This window comes from Dunckerocampus dactyliophorus, chromosome 9 (assembly GCF_027744805.1).
Source record: "Dunckerocampus dactyliophorus isolate RoL2022-P2 chromosome 9, RoL_Ddac_1.1, whole genome shotgun sequence".
Taxonomy (NCBI): domain Eukaryota; kingdom Metazoa; phylum Chordata; class Actinopteri; order Syngnathiformes; family Syngnathidae; genus Dunckerocampus; species Dunckerocampus dactyliophorus.
In genome coordinates this window covers 19012304-19030029 of record NC_072827.1, presented here as the reverse complement: position 1 = coordinate 19030029, position 17726 = coordinate 19012304, and the positions used below count along the sequence as shown (strand labels likewise).

General features: G+C 43.0%; 1 protein-coding gene and 1 long non-coding RNA gene across 2 annotated transcripts in view; one reads left to right on the top strand and one right to left on the bottom strand.

Moving 5' to 3' along the window:
- Positions 1 to 17145, bottom strand: part of ttn.2 (titin, tandem duplicate 2) — a 195375-nt gene extending 178230 nt beyond the window's left edge. Inside the window, exons 1-16 of the mRNA XM_054786449.1 lie at positions 16802 to 17145; positions 15849 to 15952; positions 8524 to 8727; positions 8090 to 8377; positions 7945 to 8012; positions 7602 to 7810; positions 7400 to 7481; positions 7161 to 7307; positions 6835 to 6948; positions 6496 to 6669; positions 6313 to 6420; positions 4178 to 4411; positions 3870 to 3929; positions 3539 to 3797; positions 3383 to 3452; positions 3109 to 3306 (exon numbers count right to left, since the gene is read on the bottom strand). Coding sequence (XP_054642424.1) covers positions 3109 to 3306; positions 3383 to 3452; positions 3539 to 3797; positions 3870 to 3929; positions 4178 to 4411; positions 6313 to 6420; positions 6496 to 6669; positions 6835 to 6948; positions 7161 to 7307; positions 7400 to 7481; positions 7602 to 7810; positions 7945 to 8012; positions 8090 to 8377; positions 8524 to 8727; positions 15849 to 15939 — 2306 coding nt within the window. The 5' untranslated portion in view covers positions 15940 to 15952; positions 16802 to 17145. The remainder of the gene's footprint in view (positions 1 to 3108; positions 3307 to 3382; positions 3453 to 3538; positions 3798 to 3869; positions 3930 to 4177; positions 4412 to 6312; positions 6421 to 6495; positions 6670 to 6834; positions 6949 to 7160; positions 7308 to 7399; positions 7482 to 7601; positions 7811 to 7944; positions 8013 to 8089; positions 8378 to 8523; positions 8728 to 15848; positions 15953 to 16801) is intronic.
- Positions 13475 to 17726, top strand: part of LOC129187338 (uncharacterized) — a 21488-nt gene continuing 17236 nt past the window's right edge. Inside the window, exon 1 of the long non-coding RNA XR_008572385.1 lies at positions 13475 to 13545. This is a non-coding gene — a long non-coding RNA (uncharacterized LOC129187338). The remainder of the gene's footprint in view (positions 13546 to 17726) is intronic.

Sequence of the window (17726 nt, the reverse complement as noted above, 5' to 3'; positions counted from 1 at the left end):
CTTAAATTTCCCAGAAACTAAGCAGAACTACTTTCTTACAGTCCGACCAGAACTGTACTTGTGTGATCACGATCACGGGGGGGGGGGGCGGTCGACTGCTGATGGGGATGTCATATACCTTGAACATTAGCCACAGTAAAAGACATCAACTTTAACATACCTTTTGTAACACTTCGCAAGCATGTATTAATTAAAACATTTCAAAGCACTCCTGAATTCACTGGTATTATGGTTACAAAAAGTGCCTTTTCAACAAAAATGTTCTTACTTAATTTATTACACCACACAAGATAGTGGCTGACACAGTAGTCACCCGTCTGACTTTCTGACTCTCACAAAATGAGTGTACATTTTTTAATTATTCTGATTTTCATCCCTAAGTAATTTTTCGATGCATTCGCTTATGTTACTGTATATCCACCAATATATGGAAGAGCAAGTGTAGGGTTGGTCTTCGGATCTCGAGCATCGATGGGAACCGGGACTAACATTCCGATTCACCCAGGATCGTTCAAATGTTTTTATTTTGATTCCTAGTTTCGATGTCCACTTCACTGAGCGGAAGTAATAGCCGCAAACACCAACAAAGAAGAAGCTGGTGAGCACCAGCAAAGAAGAAGCGGCTAAAAAGTTTGGCTTAACTTCATAAAAAAGAGAGGTCCACTCAGTGCAACATTTGCAACACAATGATATCATGCAAAGGAGAGTGCACAATCAACATGATTCATGTTCACACATCCTTGGTGCAGAAATAACAGAGTACCTCGTTTTGATGCACTAGGTCGGACTTCCTCTAAGCAGTCAGAATCAAGAAAGTCAAACGATAAATGATGTCTGTGTCATGCCAATCTTAAGGGTGTCATAAAAAATAGCTTACACCAACAAACAAAGTATACTACCATTCAAAAGTAAACATCTTTTCTGAAAGTATACTCCTGTAAAAAGAAACTTCACAACATTTATATTCAAGTTTAATATTGAATATGTTGAATATGATATTTATATAATGGTTGAAAATAGCCCTGCAAAAAAGTCATAGTAAAGTTGATAAAAAGTTCATATCATTAAACAATTCATGGAGAAGTACAGACATTTCATCCAAAAAGAACTCTGGTTAGCGCCCTCATTTAAACCATGCAAACTTTTATGACCCTGACTCTTAAAAGCATTGTTAGGAACCAGAATAGAAAGGAGGAATCGAACCGGGATTGTTCAAATTCAAATGATGCCCAACCCCAAGGAAGTGCTCTTGACTGAATATGGTACATATGGTACATCTCCAAAAACTTAAAAAAGAGGGGGATATGGAACTGAATTTCTGTCTTTATTATTGGGAAGCAAAGATTCGATGTCTTACATTTTAGTCCTGTTATCGTCATCATCCTGACTGCAATACATTGGTGACAATGGAGTAGGGTGCTGCTAAAAACTTTTTCATTCCAGCACTCCATCAAATCACATTGATAATCCAGTTGTCTGATACAGATTAAGTGTATGAGCTGAGGAAAAGGAAACATTCTTTTCTCGGGACAACTGGTAAAATTGATATGTACCTGACGCCAAGCCAAGCAAACAGTCTTTTACATATCTCTTGGCCAAATATAGTTTTGCTGAGGTGCACGGTCGCTGTCCCGCCTACACATACTCAGTTCCTGGGAGTTCCATACTCATGTCCTGTTTAAACATTGAATAAATACATGTATTTATATAAATACACACATATATATATATGTACTGTATATACTTGTATATAAATACTCAATGTGTAGCTCTAAAAGTAGGTGTGGGGACCTTTTATGGTATACTTTGATCATTTTAACTCTAAACTATGGCATCTCTGTGTGGAGTTTGCGTGTTCTCTGTCATGTTCTGTGGTGCTGCTCTGCTGCCGCCTGTCTGCTCTGTGTTGCAGCACACCTATCATGCCCTGGGAGGAGTCACCTGGTCACACCTGCAGCCAATTAACCTGGGGACTACTTTAGCTGTGTCTGTGTGTTAGCTCATTGCCAGATTGTTCCCTGCTTCATGCCTGACTCCTGCTATTCCTTGCCTCGTGTCGTTACCTTACCCTACTTTCTGGTCCACCTTGTTATTGTCGTGAATATGTGTACCTCTGTAGCTACTCACTACCTGCTTGGTTTTCAGCAGCGTCACCTTTTCTCTTATTGTCTCGTTTTCTCCGGCTCTGTGTTAGCTGTGATTTTTTGTTAGTTTTTTTCCGCGTGCCTAGTCCTGCAGTGCGTTGTGTTTTCCTCTGCTATTTCCGCGTCTAGCAGCACCCTTGGTTTTTGTAGTTTGTTCCTGTGTTTTTTGTTGTACTTTTGTATTTTGTTCTGTCTAGAGTCTCTTTTTGCTAATAATTTTTTTGTACATGGACTGTCTCCTCTCTGCATTCTGGGATGCTGTATTCTGGCCTTGGCCACCCATGACATTCTCCCCATGCATACGTGGGATTTCTCCAGGTACTCCAGTTTCCTCCCACATTCCAAAAACATGCATGTTAGGTTAATTGGCAACTCTAAACTGTCCATAGGTATGAATGAATGTGCGAGTGAATGGTTGTTTGTCGATATGTCCCCTGCGATTGGCTGGCGACCAGTTCAGCGTGTACCCCGCCTCTCACCCAAAGTCAGCTAGGATAGGCTCCAGCATACCTGCGAACCTAGCGAGCCCAGGCGGCATTGAAAATGGATGGATGGAAGAAGCACACAGTGGATCAGGGCTTGATGAGTTAGTCGACATGGATGGGTTTCGACATGAATGGGACTGACTTAAGCCGGTTCCTTTGTATAAGTCTGGCTTGTTAATGATGTGTGGAAGAGTTGGGATTGGCTTGGATAAGGTTTTTTGCTCCGTTTTTGTGTTTTCCTTTTCAAATTTATTGTCAATATTTCCAACCTATATTTAATATTTATAACAAATGTAAAAAAAAATTGTCTGACAAAAACGTTAACATCTGGCAACACAAACAACAGGAGCAGCTAGCTGACTGTGGCAACTTTAAACTGGCACAATTCTTTTCACAAACCACAGAAAAAGAGTTGGACCGGATGTCGGTGTTTGTTAGGGCCAGTATATAAAAGGACGTCGTGTTCATTGTGAGCCAACCTGTATCCAGTGGTGAGAACGATGCCGTTCTTCTTCCAAATGATGTGAGGTTTGGGGTTTCCCCCCACTTGGCACTCAAAGGCGACGCTGGCTCCCTCCACTAGCTTCTGGACCATCGGCTTCTTGATGAAGAAAGGAGCGGCGGGCTCTCCTGTGCTCACCTCCACTGATGTTTCCTCTTTAGTCTCGACTGCAACACTACAGGAGCCCCAAGGGTGTCGTCAAAAAGTCAAACTGTTGCATCACATTACAATCGGGAACTGACTGGACTCACGTTTTCTCATGAGTCATTTCCACTTGTGTGACAGCCATTGTCTCTTCTCTGCTCTCAAGTTCCTCGGAAACTACAATATACAATGGACCAATTTGATGTATGACTGAACAGTCGTACATGGTTTGAGTTAATGTGACGTTAATGCTGCTCTGATACCTTTGACCAGCAGGTAGCAGGAAGTGCTGACAGTTCCTGCCTCACTGGTGGCGGTGCAGGTGAAGCGACCACTGTCCTCAGCAAACGCCTCGCGGATCACCAGTCGGGCAAAACCCTGCTCATAGCTAATCTGGAAGTCAATGGAGCTCTCGATCTTGTAATCCTCTCTGAACCACATGATGACGGGGGCGGGCTGGCCACTGATTTGGCACTCCAGCGTCACTGACTCGCCTTCGGTCACTGTCAAGTTCTTCAATCCCTGAACAGACATGGTGACGCTAAAGTCTCACAACAAAAACATGCACGTCAGGCCTTGACAGGAAGTACTCACTGCAACAAGAGTGGGTGGAACAACGGGCTCTTGGGCTCTGGTGGGCACTGCGACCACCTCCTGTGAGAAAAAAACAGCAAAATGGTCAAAGAATGTCATGGCAGCATGATGCCCTGAGGGGACAGACAGGTGGACACCAGATGAGACCCAAAGGAGGCAATAGAAATGACGGCATGAGGAAGACCTCACAAGGAGGTTGAAGGGTGGTGTATGATTGGCTGCGTTAAAGTGAGGAAAGCAAACGCAAGTGAAGATCCAAACAGGGTTAAAGAATGAAAGAAAACTGTTGGGGGAAGAGCTGGACCAACCTGAGGCTCCCAATCCTCAAACTCCTCCTCAGTACAAAGCCTGCCCACCTCAAACTGACTCTGATATCTGGGGGCCTTAAATGGCGGTGGAAGGAGCTCCGGTGCCACTTGAACCTCTGGCACCACCCGGCGAGATGGACTAGGCGACTTGACGGGCTTGATGACCTTTTGGGGCCTGGTGGGGGAGGACATCTCTTTGTGCAGAGTGGCGATGGCGGAGCCTGTCATGGACACCTGGCCGAGCCAATGGAAACAACGTTAAGCATTGGCCAAAAGCAACTGAGGCGTCTGGCAGTGGGGAGTTAGTGTGTGGACCATGGGCCAGTAACACAGCACTTTGGGGTGGTGAGGGGAGATAGAAGTCAGACATGTTCAGTGAGCCTTTTTCTCAAGATTTAAGTAATAATTAGGTTAGCGCAGAAACACCTACATAGCGTTTTGGACCACAAGGACCAGAAATGTATTTCCCTGCTTAAGGAGCAATGGACAGCAACTGTGAAGCGCCTGGCAATCGAATCCACATCTAGGGTCAGTGCCTTGATCAGTGAAGCCAAGTGAAAAGTTAGCCTTACATGTTTTTGGTTGTGGGGAATTTGCGTGAGGGCAACATGCACAGTCCCCGCATAAAGACCCAAACCAGAATCAAAGCGGGCAGTAGTGTATGCTACCATGCTCATAATAGTCCTATGTAATACATTACTGTCAATTGAACTTTATATAGTCTCGATTGTACTCTCTGGGGGTATACTGTGAAAGTGGGTCAACAAAACCAAGCTTTGTTCTCATGATGCAGCTCAACAAAACCTATATTCCCCAAACAGAATTAAATGGTACCATGACGGTGGTTATGAACTCACTTTGTCAAGTCCGGTTCTCGGCTTGGTGCTCAGTGCACATTCACATAAAAGGGTGCGTTTGAATGAAGCAATCCCAGCCGGTGTATTTTACACAAGATGAGCAAGTAATTATTATGGTGCGTTATAGGAGTTCAAAAATATTATCAATGCCAAAACACCGTCGGTGCCACTAGAGTGAGGGAGGACAACAACTGTCTTCATTTTTGAATGATGGCTATATTGCTTTCGTATTTTACTGATCTCAATAATAGCATTTGTGTGTGTGTTTTATTGAAAGAGAGGCTGAGTGTGCGCAGGCAATTTGTTTTTTGTTTTTTACTGTGTTGGGATAAACATGCAAATCTACTGTCTCTGTACAACGACCATGAAGACTTATTTAACAGCTAGTGACTCACATTGCCCTATACGTAAAACACTGATCTGTTTATTCATGGCGATATCAAAGTGAAATAATTGATTATACTCACTATCTGTGACAAATGAGTACTAGGTCGACTGATGAATTGCAGTATGCTCAGTGTGCTCATGAGACATGCTATACCACGTGGTGACCATTAGGCGGCAGTGCCGATGTGTTTTGTGGCGACTTTGTGAATAATGTTTCCTTTTTGTTAAAATAAAGAAATGTTTTATTGCAGTTGATTGATGCCATAAAGTGCTTATTCCTCCGGCAAATATTGTAATATTAAAAGACTAACAGGCTGAGTATTCACACAAGGACTGATGTGACATATAGATCTGCTAACATTGATTAATAATTAATATTTCATATTGCATTTTATTCCTTATGCTCTGCTCAAAAAGTGAGCATAACTACCGTATTCCCTTGGCTGAAAATCTATCTCGCTGACAGATGAATAATTTCATCAGGGAATGCTAGCGGCTCAGCACAATCTTCCCTCCCAGGTCCCCCGAGTTCTCAATAAATGGTAACGCCATGTCGGAATTAGTTAAATAGTGAAACAGTGGCGCTTTCGTTGAACATTGTAAGCCCAGCTTTACACTCAACACACCTCGCTAACGCGCTAAACTCGCTTCGCAGTATACCCCCATGTCACTGTGTGTGTGTGTGTGTTGGGGGGGCGGGTGGGGGTGGGGGGGGGGGGTGTTACTGTGATGCTGTGGAAACCTTCAAAAGGAGGAAGGTGGACTTTAAGAAAGGAAGAGAAAGTGCAGCACACCACGTCAGGGAGGGGTAGAACCCATAAGTTAAGGTGGATGTGTTAAAGAGGAAATGGTCGTTCAGAAAGGGCGGCGGCCGCTGCCTGCCATCCTTACCTCGCGACTAGCATCAACTTTGGGAACGGAAACTTTAGCAACGGTGAAATGTGGAAGCGAGGGCGAGGTGGAGCCGGCATCCACACCGGAGGAAGTGGTCGTCTCAATCTGGAGTGACCAACACAGTTCATTGAGATCACGCACACTTGTCATCCAAATACGACATCACTAAAGTCGTTCGACCTGCGCTGACAGCAAGATTTTACTCGCTGAGAAATGCTTCTCTGCTGCCACCCGTTGCTTCACTTCCATCTCTGTGGCCTTCCTTTCAGTCTGCCTGCCATCATCGTGCACCACCTGTACCACTTCAACGACCTCTGCAGCGGCCATTTTTGTTTGTTGGCTGCCCTCCGCCTGCTGATACAACATGCAGCACATGAGGCGGTCTTGTGACTTGAGGAATGCAGATGAGAACAGAGAGCTTCGTCCACTGCAGGTGGCAAGATGCATCAGACAGTAGATGAAGAAGAAAGATAGGGGAAAGTAGGCGAAGTCAAGAGGGGAGTGATTTTCGCCAGCTACCTGCTCAGCGGGCACACCAGCATCAGGCGGTGCCCTGCGGCTACGGGCCTGATCCACGGCCGCCATCACAGTCGCCACGGCAACACTTCGACCGGACTGGGGCGCATGCTCGGCCTGACGGTCACAACACAAATTGACATGCAGGACGCACTTTCCGCTTCGCGTGCTAACAAGGCTTCTTGTTGACAAGACGTTAGCACATGTGACATCACACTGTCACACAAAAGAGTTGTTCACAACACAAAGCAGGCCCCACTTGACCGCAATATGGCAACGGCCAGAATTGAAACAACTGTAAGCTGACATGAAGGACAAGTTGCTTGTACCTCTCTGGTGGCGGTGACCTGCTGCTCCCACTGTTTGCCCACCTGTAGCCGGGTGGCGCTGCTCACGCTAGTCACACTTGTGTAGCTGGCTTCGGCCACGTAGTCGCCCTGCTTCCACGGCGGAAGCACATCTGATGAGGCTGACACCTGCAAGACAACCATAACGTGAACTATAGCGGTCATGTTGCTGTTATGTCCGAACCTACATGGTGTATGTTGTTACATGCCGCAGTTGTTACCTGCTTGCGAGTCATGATGGGGGACTTCACGGGTCGGATGGGAGAGACAGACAGAGACAGTCTGGTGGAGGGAGATATCGGTCTGTGGATAAAACAACAGAGAAAGCGCCTGTGTCACGACTGGACCGCTTTGTAAGCTTCAGAAGTCTCATGTTGAGCATGTGCAGGTTTTTGTCAAGGTTTTAGAACTGGAGCGGCGTACCTGACGGCTGTGGGCGTCGGCCCCTTTACATGTCTGACAGGTGAAGGTGACTGCTGCCGTCCACCGGTCACTTTGGCAAAATAGGACGGTGGGGATTTGGATGTGGGCTTCGGTGGAACCCTTGGGGGGGTCCTGTGAGCTAACTGCTGACTCATCATTCCACCTTCCATGTGCATCTCCATTGTAGAGGTCTGGAAGCTGCTCTCCATCTTGCAAGACAAACATTAATTATGATTAATGACATGAAAGAGTGAGTGGCTTCTGGTCAGATAATGTATCCAACACAAATGTGCAAACGAAGCTAACAGTGAACATTTGCATCTTTTGAAAATTCTCAGCTTACCCTCTGGACACCAATCTGCGATGAGGAAATGATGGTTTTGGTTTTCTTAGCAGGAACAGCCTCTTCACCTGCAGACAAAACATCAGTGGGTTGACAGAAGATTGACAACAGGACTCTTTAGTTATGCTACGGTTATAGTCCTCACCTTGAACCAGAAGTTCAGCAGTGGACGTGGCTCGGCCACTGCTGTTGGTTGCAGTCACAGAATATGTCCCGGAATCCTCCGGGAATGCCTCAGCAATCATCAGACTGTACTGGTCTCCTTCCTGGAGGATCTTGAAGTCGGCCGAGCTCTGGATCTCGGCTCCCTCTCGGTAGAACTTAACCACAGGTGTTGGAATGCCCGTCACTTGGACATTGAGTCTCACTTTACTGCCTTGTCTCACTGTGGAGCTTTGAAGTCTCTGAAGGAAGTTAGGAGGCGCCGTCTCCGCTGTAGACAAAGTCCATATTATTTACCAAAAGTCAAAGTCAAGTCTACCTGAGGTCTCTCCTGTAACAAGGATGCCAAGTAGGTCCATCTAAAGTCTACCTGAGGTCACATAAGTCTAAGGATGTCAGGCCCAGCTGAGGTCTCACCTGTCACGAGGAGTTCGGCAGTACTGGTTGCTTGTCCAGCTCCATTGGTTGCTCTGACAGAAAATCTTCCACTGTGTGCGGCGGTCACGGCGGAGATCCTCAGAACAGCGCGGCCATCACTGAACGAGATCTGAACGCCGGGCAAAGCAGCAGCGGAAAGAACCTGGCCATCACGAAACCAGCTCACCTCAGGAACTGGAGAACCTGGAGGGGAGACAGAAACAGCGTGTCAGGGAACACGTTTCAATTACTGTCATGTGTTTCATTGACGTGTCAAGTGACGACGCTATGGTTAGCCTAATTTAGCACAATGCAGAATTAACTTCTTTAGGCTACAATGCTGTCGACTTATCTGAACTATCTTAGTACAAAGTCAATCAGACCTCCTTAGCTTGGCTTAGCTTCCCACAATGCAGCATACTTGTTGCTGTGGACATGTTTAGTGTCACAGACCTGTTAAACAGTGGGCTCTTTTAGTCTAGTTCAGTGGTTCCCACACTTTTTACAGTCGCGTACCCCTTCAGACATTTCATCTGAAGCCATGCACCCCCTACTCCTGCACACTTAAAAAACATAAATCTTTTTATCATAATTAACTTGAAATATTGAAGATAATTAACACTAGAAGTCCCACAGCCCAGCCATTTGGCATTTTTAACTTTCATGCCCCGGGGGAAATTTTGATGGGCATGCCCCGTGTTGTGAACCTCTGGCCCAGTGCTTGCTAGCATGCATGCCATGTATAATTTAGCATGTAAATATGAGTAAATCAGCTAAAATACTAGCATGCTAACTGTTAGTGCTACCTTGCTAGGTGTTAGCATGCTAAGTACCAAAAGTGCCAAGGTAGTTCTTTGATATATTATGACATTCTATAAAAAAAATCATGTGCCTTATTTTTCAATTGCACAGATAGGCTACTAATTTAAAACAGAGGCTTTTAGAGTTGTCTTCTCTTTGGTGAATTTATTATATTATGAATGATTATTATTATTAATTATATACTATATTATATTATAAAATAAATAAATTAAATGGTGACAAGCTGTGGTAAGATGTGGTGAACTGTGACTTTTATGCTCTTTTGCTGTGCTTTGTGTGCAACAACATGGTACGTAAGGCTTCTTGAGACGTCATCTGTACTTCTGTGAAGAAGGTGTCGGACGTCCGACTCAAGAAGCCTTTCCCTCGATGGACAACTCCTGTACGACTGACAGCCTACACAGAAACATGGTACGTAATTCAAACAAAGGCACATAACGTACCGAAATCAATAAGGAAATTTAATACGAGGCTTATTGCTGAGCCAAATGGACATATGAGCACATATAGCATGAGATTATGCACCAAGCAAAAATGCAGAGCAGCACAGAGCTAACATTGTTAAAGCTCACCTTTGTACATTTACCCACAGCATTAACATTTGTGAACAAGGACGAGGTGAAAGGAAGAATAGAAAATACACATCTGTGTCGGAGAAAGTCATACACATAAGCCTCAGTCTGCGTCACACATGGTGTGTTCACCGAGCGCTGAACAAAGCGACCGCAACACTCGACGAGGACACATTATTCGCGAAAGCATAAATTTGCTTAAACGTGCAAAATTGGGGGCTTTCTAACATAGTCAGTGCATCTAGTCAACAAACAAAGGCTTTCATGGATGACTAAGGAAATTTAAAAAATATTCATATTTGAGAGGCTGAAATATGACCTATTTAAATAAATACACGATTAATCAATTACCTAAATAGTTGTCCATTAATTGGGTAATTGATTAACCAATTAATTGTTGCAGCTCGAGTCGCTACATCAATTGCTGTATAAACATGTGGAAATTAGCTAAAATGTTAACAGTTAGCATGCTCGCACCTAGCAAAATAGCACAATGTACCGAAGTGCCAAGTGTCCCTATAGTGTCCCTACATCATGCCATGTCTATATTTACATTTCGATGACGGAATTACCTAAAATGTTAACATGCAAACAGTTAGCAGTTAGAATCAGTTAGAAGTACCAAATGTGTCCACAAAGGTCCATAGTGTCCCCAGCTAATAGTGTGCATAGTATCAGTATTAGTATAGTAACAGTCACTATTACTATACTATACCATGCACTATTAAATAGTGTATTGCTGTGTGAACCTGTCTGAAATTCCCTATTGGAAATGTGGTATCAAATGGACCGGTGTAACTAATCAATTCGCCCATTTCTTACTCTTTTATTAATACCGTCACCATGGTGACACAAAATGTTCCAAAATATTGCTCTGCTCCTGAACCGCACGAATCTGACTATTTGTTCCGCATTAATCGCACAAAAAGTGGAAGAATAAGACATAATAAATAATAATAATAACTAAAGAAAGATGAATGGATGGCACGCTTATGCATCCACCACCATCAACCATTACACCACACCCAGTAGGCCTGCTTTTTTAAGTAGATGTTTGAAGCTTCCATGCAAGCTCTTTTCACACATAACCCTTCATGCTACCTGTGTATCCTCGTGGAACCACATTCCATTGCCTTGGTGAACCGCTAATCTGGCAGGTAATGGCTGCGTTTACAAAACAAAGGTGGTGTAATTGTAGACTATTGAGCCTTTTGGCTGTCCTCTGGGCATGGGAGCAGGGGTAAGAAAACCCTGGGACTTCTAGTGTTAATTGGTTAATTAACTAATTTCGTAGTACTTCTGGGTCAAAAATTGGTATTTTGCATGGTGACATTTTTATTAAGTTTCATATGAGCGCTGATAAATAGGTAGGTAATTGTTAGGGATGAGCAAGTACACCACTATCTGTATCTGTATCTGTATCTGTATCTGTATCTGTTCACCCATCTAAATGATCTGTAGCTGTAATTGGAGTAGGCGGGGCATAAACAGGAACTGGGCGGGGGTTAAATCGGTACATTATTTGAAGTCCAAAATTGACATGGATTCATCAGAAATTGCGATAGTTGTATCGTGTGAAGTATAGTGTATAGTGTGAAACACTGATGGCAAAGAGGGAAATAATCTGTCAGCCTTGTCCACTGTAGCTTTCTCAAAAGCAGCGCCTTCAGTACTACAAGCAAAATCTTCCAACTTTATATCACCAGACAAATTATAAGCAAGCAGGCAAAAAAAAAAACGTCAGTGACTGACGCTGTCTTGTGAAATGCACCGCATAAATTACGAAACAAGTTTAACATTGCAACGTGCATACTGCAACGTATTGAGAGGGGTGTCATATTTGACCATGCTAATGTATATAATGTAGTATGATAGCCAAACAGACAAAAGTTTGATGCAGCTGTGCTGGTGTACCTAATGTTGTGGCCAGTCAGTACACATTACTGTTACCACGGTCTGTGTACTGCCAAAGGAAAATGAACAAAACCGTTATATTGTAGGTAGCACACCTGTTTTATGATGACTTCACGGAATAAAAAAAAAATACATTTCAAGGAAAAAAGCGGTCATGCTACCCCAAATGAGCTGCATAAGTGACTGACGCAACACAAGCCTCCACAGCGCTGTCTTGTCAAGTGCACCACGTACGTTACGAAACAAGTTTACCAAGTAACTTTAGATACAAACCGAAATAGAGGCTAGCTGAGGAAAACCTAATAAAGCGGAGGCAACGCCACACGAGTCGTTTTCAACATGCCAGTTGACCCATATACGTGAATGAGGCACCACTCAGCTCCTATGTGGCTCTAGTCTGCACAGTGTGTCTCGGGAGGGGCGGTCGCTGTGTGTGACTGGCCAATCACAGAGCGTGAAGAGTGAACACATAATGAGGATTTTCTTCCATCACGATGATGGATAATGACAAGATGTACTCGTTTCGTGATCGTATTCTGCAAAAATGCATGATCCGTAACAGATACTCGTTTATAATGAGCATCCGGCTCATCCCTATTAATTATCCTACGTCTTTTATGCCAGTTTGATGTTGGCATCCTTCCGTTTGAATTTGAACTTTTTGTCCACCCGCAATGGGTATGGTTTTAGTCTGCATTTTATCGGCAATTTAATACCAAATTGAAGGGGAAAGTTTAACTACCATGATGATGAAGAAGCAGTATATGAAGTACAAAAATAAATACAAAGATCATTATCAAGGATCCCCACTCACAGTAACAGGTTTTCACCACTGTGCTGTGCGGAGATTGGAACACCAATATACAGTAAATTAAATCTTCAATTTAAACACTCTTAATACACAAAGTAGTCATCAAACTTACTTATTTGTTCCAATGTTGCACACAGAACAATGAACAACTTCATGCCTTGTCTCCTTTCTGCTCCGTTCTCCTTGCGATGTGAGGCGTTCAGGCGCACCCATAATTGTAAGTGGTAGGTGACAATTGGTGTACCCCTGAGAGGACGCGTACCCCACTTTGGGAACCGAGGGTCTACTTTAACAAAGTAGTAAATTTGGACGGAAATTAGGACTTTTTAGCTGCTTTTTCAAACCTGAAGATTCTCAGCTAGCCATTAGCTCAACAGCTAATCGGACGTTTGCACTCATCCTACCGAATGGACTCAGTGCTAACTTAATTGCACAGTTTGATGAACAAAATCAAACATTCTGCCTTAATTTTAAAGGGACTGATTGCAGTGGATTGCTCCAGCTGCCTAGAAAGCGCCAATATTCAAATGTGTTGCAAACATTATATCCCATCCTCTTCCTGCTTTACAAGCTATCACAACTCAGGGGTGTCATAAAGGGGGAAAAGTTAGGACAATTCCAAGGGCCCATGACTGACAGGGGCTTCTTTTTAATATAGTCAGAAAACGATTACAACCATCTTTTGTATTTGGTAGTAACAGTTAAATATCCACATTGTCCGAAAGTAAACTTCCATATTAACTGACCACCCCCGCTATAGCCACATGAAATGGTTTGGTCCGCTACTACCTTCACCTTGCTTCATAGCTGTAGCTGTCAGTGGCAGTTGCAGAACAGAGTTAAGCTATGCTGCAAGTGCTTTTTAAAATAATGTCTGGGAGTGAAAAAAGGAAAGAGAGAAAGGTAAGAGAAGAAAGGCAAAAAGTGTATCAATGTGTGACCCGTTTTTTTTTTGTTGTTGTAGCGTAGCCAGTCTGTGTGTCATGGAAATGAACCTGTTAGCTTAATGTCCACTATGAAATAAGCTAGCAGAGTGTTAGCATATTGTGTTAGCCTACATCTCACTCCTTTTTAACAAACATTTAATCAGCGCAGGTAAATGTTTAACATGTTTAACTCCCCCATTTACCAGAACAACAAATGAGTCAGCAGCAGCCCTGTCTCAATGTACTCTAGTGATTTTTGAAAAAGTCTTTAATAATTGTTAAAAGCAGTTTGTAATTTGACTACTAAAATTACAGTGAGACTGTTAAGGATGGCCTTTAGCACATTTGTTATAATCTCTTGCATCAAATAGTGAATTGCATACTGCAGTGGTGTGAGAAAGTGTTTGCCCCCTCCGGATTGACTTTTTTTGTTTGCATGTTTGTCACACTTAAATTTTGCAGATCATCAAACAAAGGTGATTTGAATAATAATAATAATAGTGATGTAGCAAGGTTTAGTTACCAACATTAGCTATCATTGAATGTACAGTCACCCCTCACTACATTGCAGTTCGAACATCACTCCCTCACTCTATCTCAGTTTTTAAAAAATGTATTAATTACTACATGATCACTGTTTTGTGGTTGAATATGGCCTATTATTAGTTAATTTAAAAAAAAAAGGCATATTTAAGCAAGCGGTACTTCGCCTAAATTAAGCATTTTCATGCATAAAAATGGTTAAATGAATGAAAATACCAATGTAAGGCATTCAGGAAAAGTGATATGTAGTGAAATACAGCATCTGTGACTTGTGTGGGCCTTTATTGAACGAGCCGTGCGAAGTGACGTCAGCTAGCTAGAGTTGACTGTGTTTAGCTGAGTGTTACAGTAGCAGCAGAATATTTGGTTAGCAGTGTACAATAGCCACTGCAGGAAGTACGCTGTCAATGCTGTCGTGTGAGTCTATGTTATGTCTTATTTATGTCTAAGATTTCTTATTTTATATTATTAAGTCAAATATGGGTAATACAAGTGTAAAGATGAATACAGGGGTGCTATTTCATGATTAGATGGCTCTAATAATGCTAAAAACGTATTTAGAAGGTCGTAAACAGGTTTTCCATGCTCTAACTACAAAACTATTCCATTTTTAAAGAAGAAATCCTACTTTGCAGGAATTCACTTATCACATCTGGAACCAAACAGACATAAAGAGGGATTACTGTATAGCAGGGATCTCCAACCCGTAGCTTTTGAGTAGCTCACCAAAGCGTCAAAGAATAGTTGCTTCAACTCTTATTATTTTTATAACTGCTCGATTTAGACATTATGTCTCCTATATAATGACAAATTACCCCAAGATAGGATGAAGACAATGACCACACTGTTTGAGTCGAGGTCTGCTTCACAAATAAAGTACAATTTAAATGTTGCCAGTCATATAAATAAAATACAAATAGCTCGCCGCTCATTTATTTTTGTCAAAGTAGCTAAAAAAAACTGATGAACAAAAACACTTTTTATTGATGTTTTAATGCAAAATGTGAGTTAATGTGGTTAATGTTTTGGCAAAACAAGCTTATTCACCTTGTTTGGGTTGAAATAAGCTATAAAAATAACTGTTCCAAAAAAGCTCTCAGCCATTTTCATCTTCAAAGCAGCTTTCAGAAGAAAAAAGATTGGAGACACCTGGCCTATCGTAACAACAACATGAATGCAAATTGATCTCTGTGACACTGCTTTTGTGTGTGTACGTGCCACGGAAATCTACGTGAATACTAGCCAGCCGTGACTGACCAATCATCTTATTCGGACCGAACAACAATGTATGCCAATTTTTTAAAATTTGTAAATGTGAAAAATATGGACATTTTTGTTCACTCTGCTCTTTTAGACCACTTTTGTTAACATGTGTATACATGTATACATAATACTATGTACTGTACTATGTATACATAGTATGCTAGCTGCTGGTGGTTGTCATATTTTTTAGTTGAAAACAATGTACTCTATAGCAAGCACCAATCAGTCCCTTTAAAGTGCTCATGACACGAAAACACATGTTAATCTATTTATTTCCATCGTGAAAAAATAACATTGAAAGGCAAATTTCCTGTGTTAAATGTGTACTTGAATATTGAAATATTTACAATTCAAAAAAAAATGTGTCACCACAAGTTCATTTCTGATAGCATTAGCACATTAGCATGATCCACAAACAACATGGTCTGAGTGTCGTCAGCCTTGAGGAGAACACCCCCAAGCGTGCCCGCTTACCGCTCACTTGCGCCTCGAACGTGGCGGCACTACCCTCCAGTGCCACGACGCTCTGCAGCGGCTGTGTGAAAGTCGGCGCCTGTGTCGACATGTTGCTCGGCTCCCTGCAAGAGAAGAACAACGAAGGTCAGGAGGTCGACGGCAACGTGCTGACGTGATAAGGTGGACGTTCCTGGTGATGTTTTATCTTGTGACGACCACCAGGCCTGGCAGCCTGACTCACGGTTTATTTTTGGGAGGGGATGAGGTCGGGTCGTTGGGGTGGGGGTGCGGGGGGCATTTCCGGATGGTCTTCAGAGCAGATTAAAAATTACTCTTTTTTTTTAAAAAATCACTGTTATTATTATTTCAACACTGGACTGCTGTGTGAACTCCAATTGGTCGGTTTAGCCATGTGGGCGGGACAACATGTAATCATTTTACACTCAGCGTTAAGGCAAAAAACCCCAACATCCTTTTATGCTTTTCTTTGGAAACTACCTTTTCATGTCATTACTGGTTGCTCAGCAGGAACCAGGACCACAACTAGAAGTGAGAATAAATTTTAAAAAAATGAACCGAATGAAAAGTGTTTGTTATGAAATGATGAAAAAAGAAAAAGCAATGAAAAGTATGATAGAAGTAGAAGTGTTGTAGATGTCAATAAATGCTGTTACATGATTCAGCAAAAAAAAAAAAACAAGTTATTAAAAGTTGCAGCTGTTGTCGCTCGTCCAAATTAAAAGGGGGGTGGATGGTGACACCAGAGGCTAAAAATAGCCCCCTGTCCCCTGCCACACCTCAGCTTGATTGACAGGGAGCATGTGCGGTAAGCGATAGTGAGCGGCTGATTCCCTTAAAAAGTCATTGGAGCGTTGAAGCTATTCTGGGGAGACGCATCACGGCCTTCACGCAGACCTGCTCGATAGCCACAAGGTCCACAAAGTCAAAAGTCAAACGTCAGTCACACTTACCTGTCAGTCAAGGATGCCGAGGGAGGGGATGGGGGGGGAGGCAGGGGGTGTCCGAGAAGTCCTAAATCCGGGTTTAGTACAAACAGTCCAAAGCGAGAAGAAGCGAGCCTCAAGCCTCGAAAAACAAAAAAACAAAACTACAGGCTCTCTTAGCCGTGTAGTTTTGTTTTTCCTCCTCACAGCGCTCCCTCCAGCCGAGGCGTCCGGGCCGGGACCGCTGAGCCTGCTCAGAGGGGCCGGGCGCTCGGGAGGAGGTCTTTATACGGCAATGATGTCACACGGCCGGAGCATGTCATTGGCTGTGGCAAGGCCTCATTGGAGGATTGGGTGTCAGGAGGGGTCACTTTTATACAAGTTGGCCGGACTGACAGCTGCTTCCATCTGTAAAGCACCCGCACCCCACATCCTCACTTAGCGTTAGCCTGTAATGGCCTTTGTCACTGCAACACGTCTTGGTGCTCTACTGGACTGGACAGAGGCGACATGGTGAAGTGAAAGCGGTCAGATGTCATTGTTATTTGTGACGTGGTCAGGTGAACTTCTGATGACATCACGAGCAGAGCTGTGTCATGGGCTGCAGCAGCTTGAGAAAATGAACACAAATTGATTTAAGACGAGTAGAACATTCCACAAAACACAATCAATGACAGCACAATTTCAGTTAAAGTAGTCTCATTGTGGATGGGTGTGTGGGTTGTGGATAGTTGATATATACACTCCTGATCAAAATCTTAAGACTGGTTGAAAAATTGCTAGAATTAGCATTTTTCACATTTGGAGCTTAATGAGGTTTTAAGTAGAGCTACAATATGCAAAAACAAGAAGGGGGAGTGACACAAAAAGCATTTTGAAAAAGTAATTTATTGAAAACAACAATTAAACTGAAATAGGTTGTTTATCAGCTGATCAAAGGTTTAAGACCATC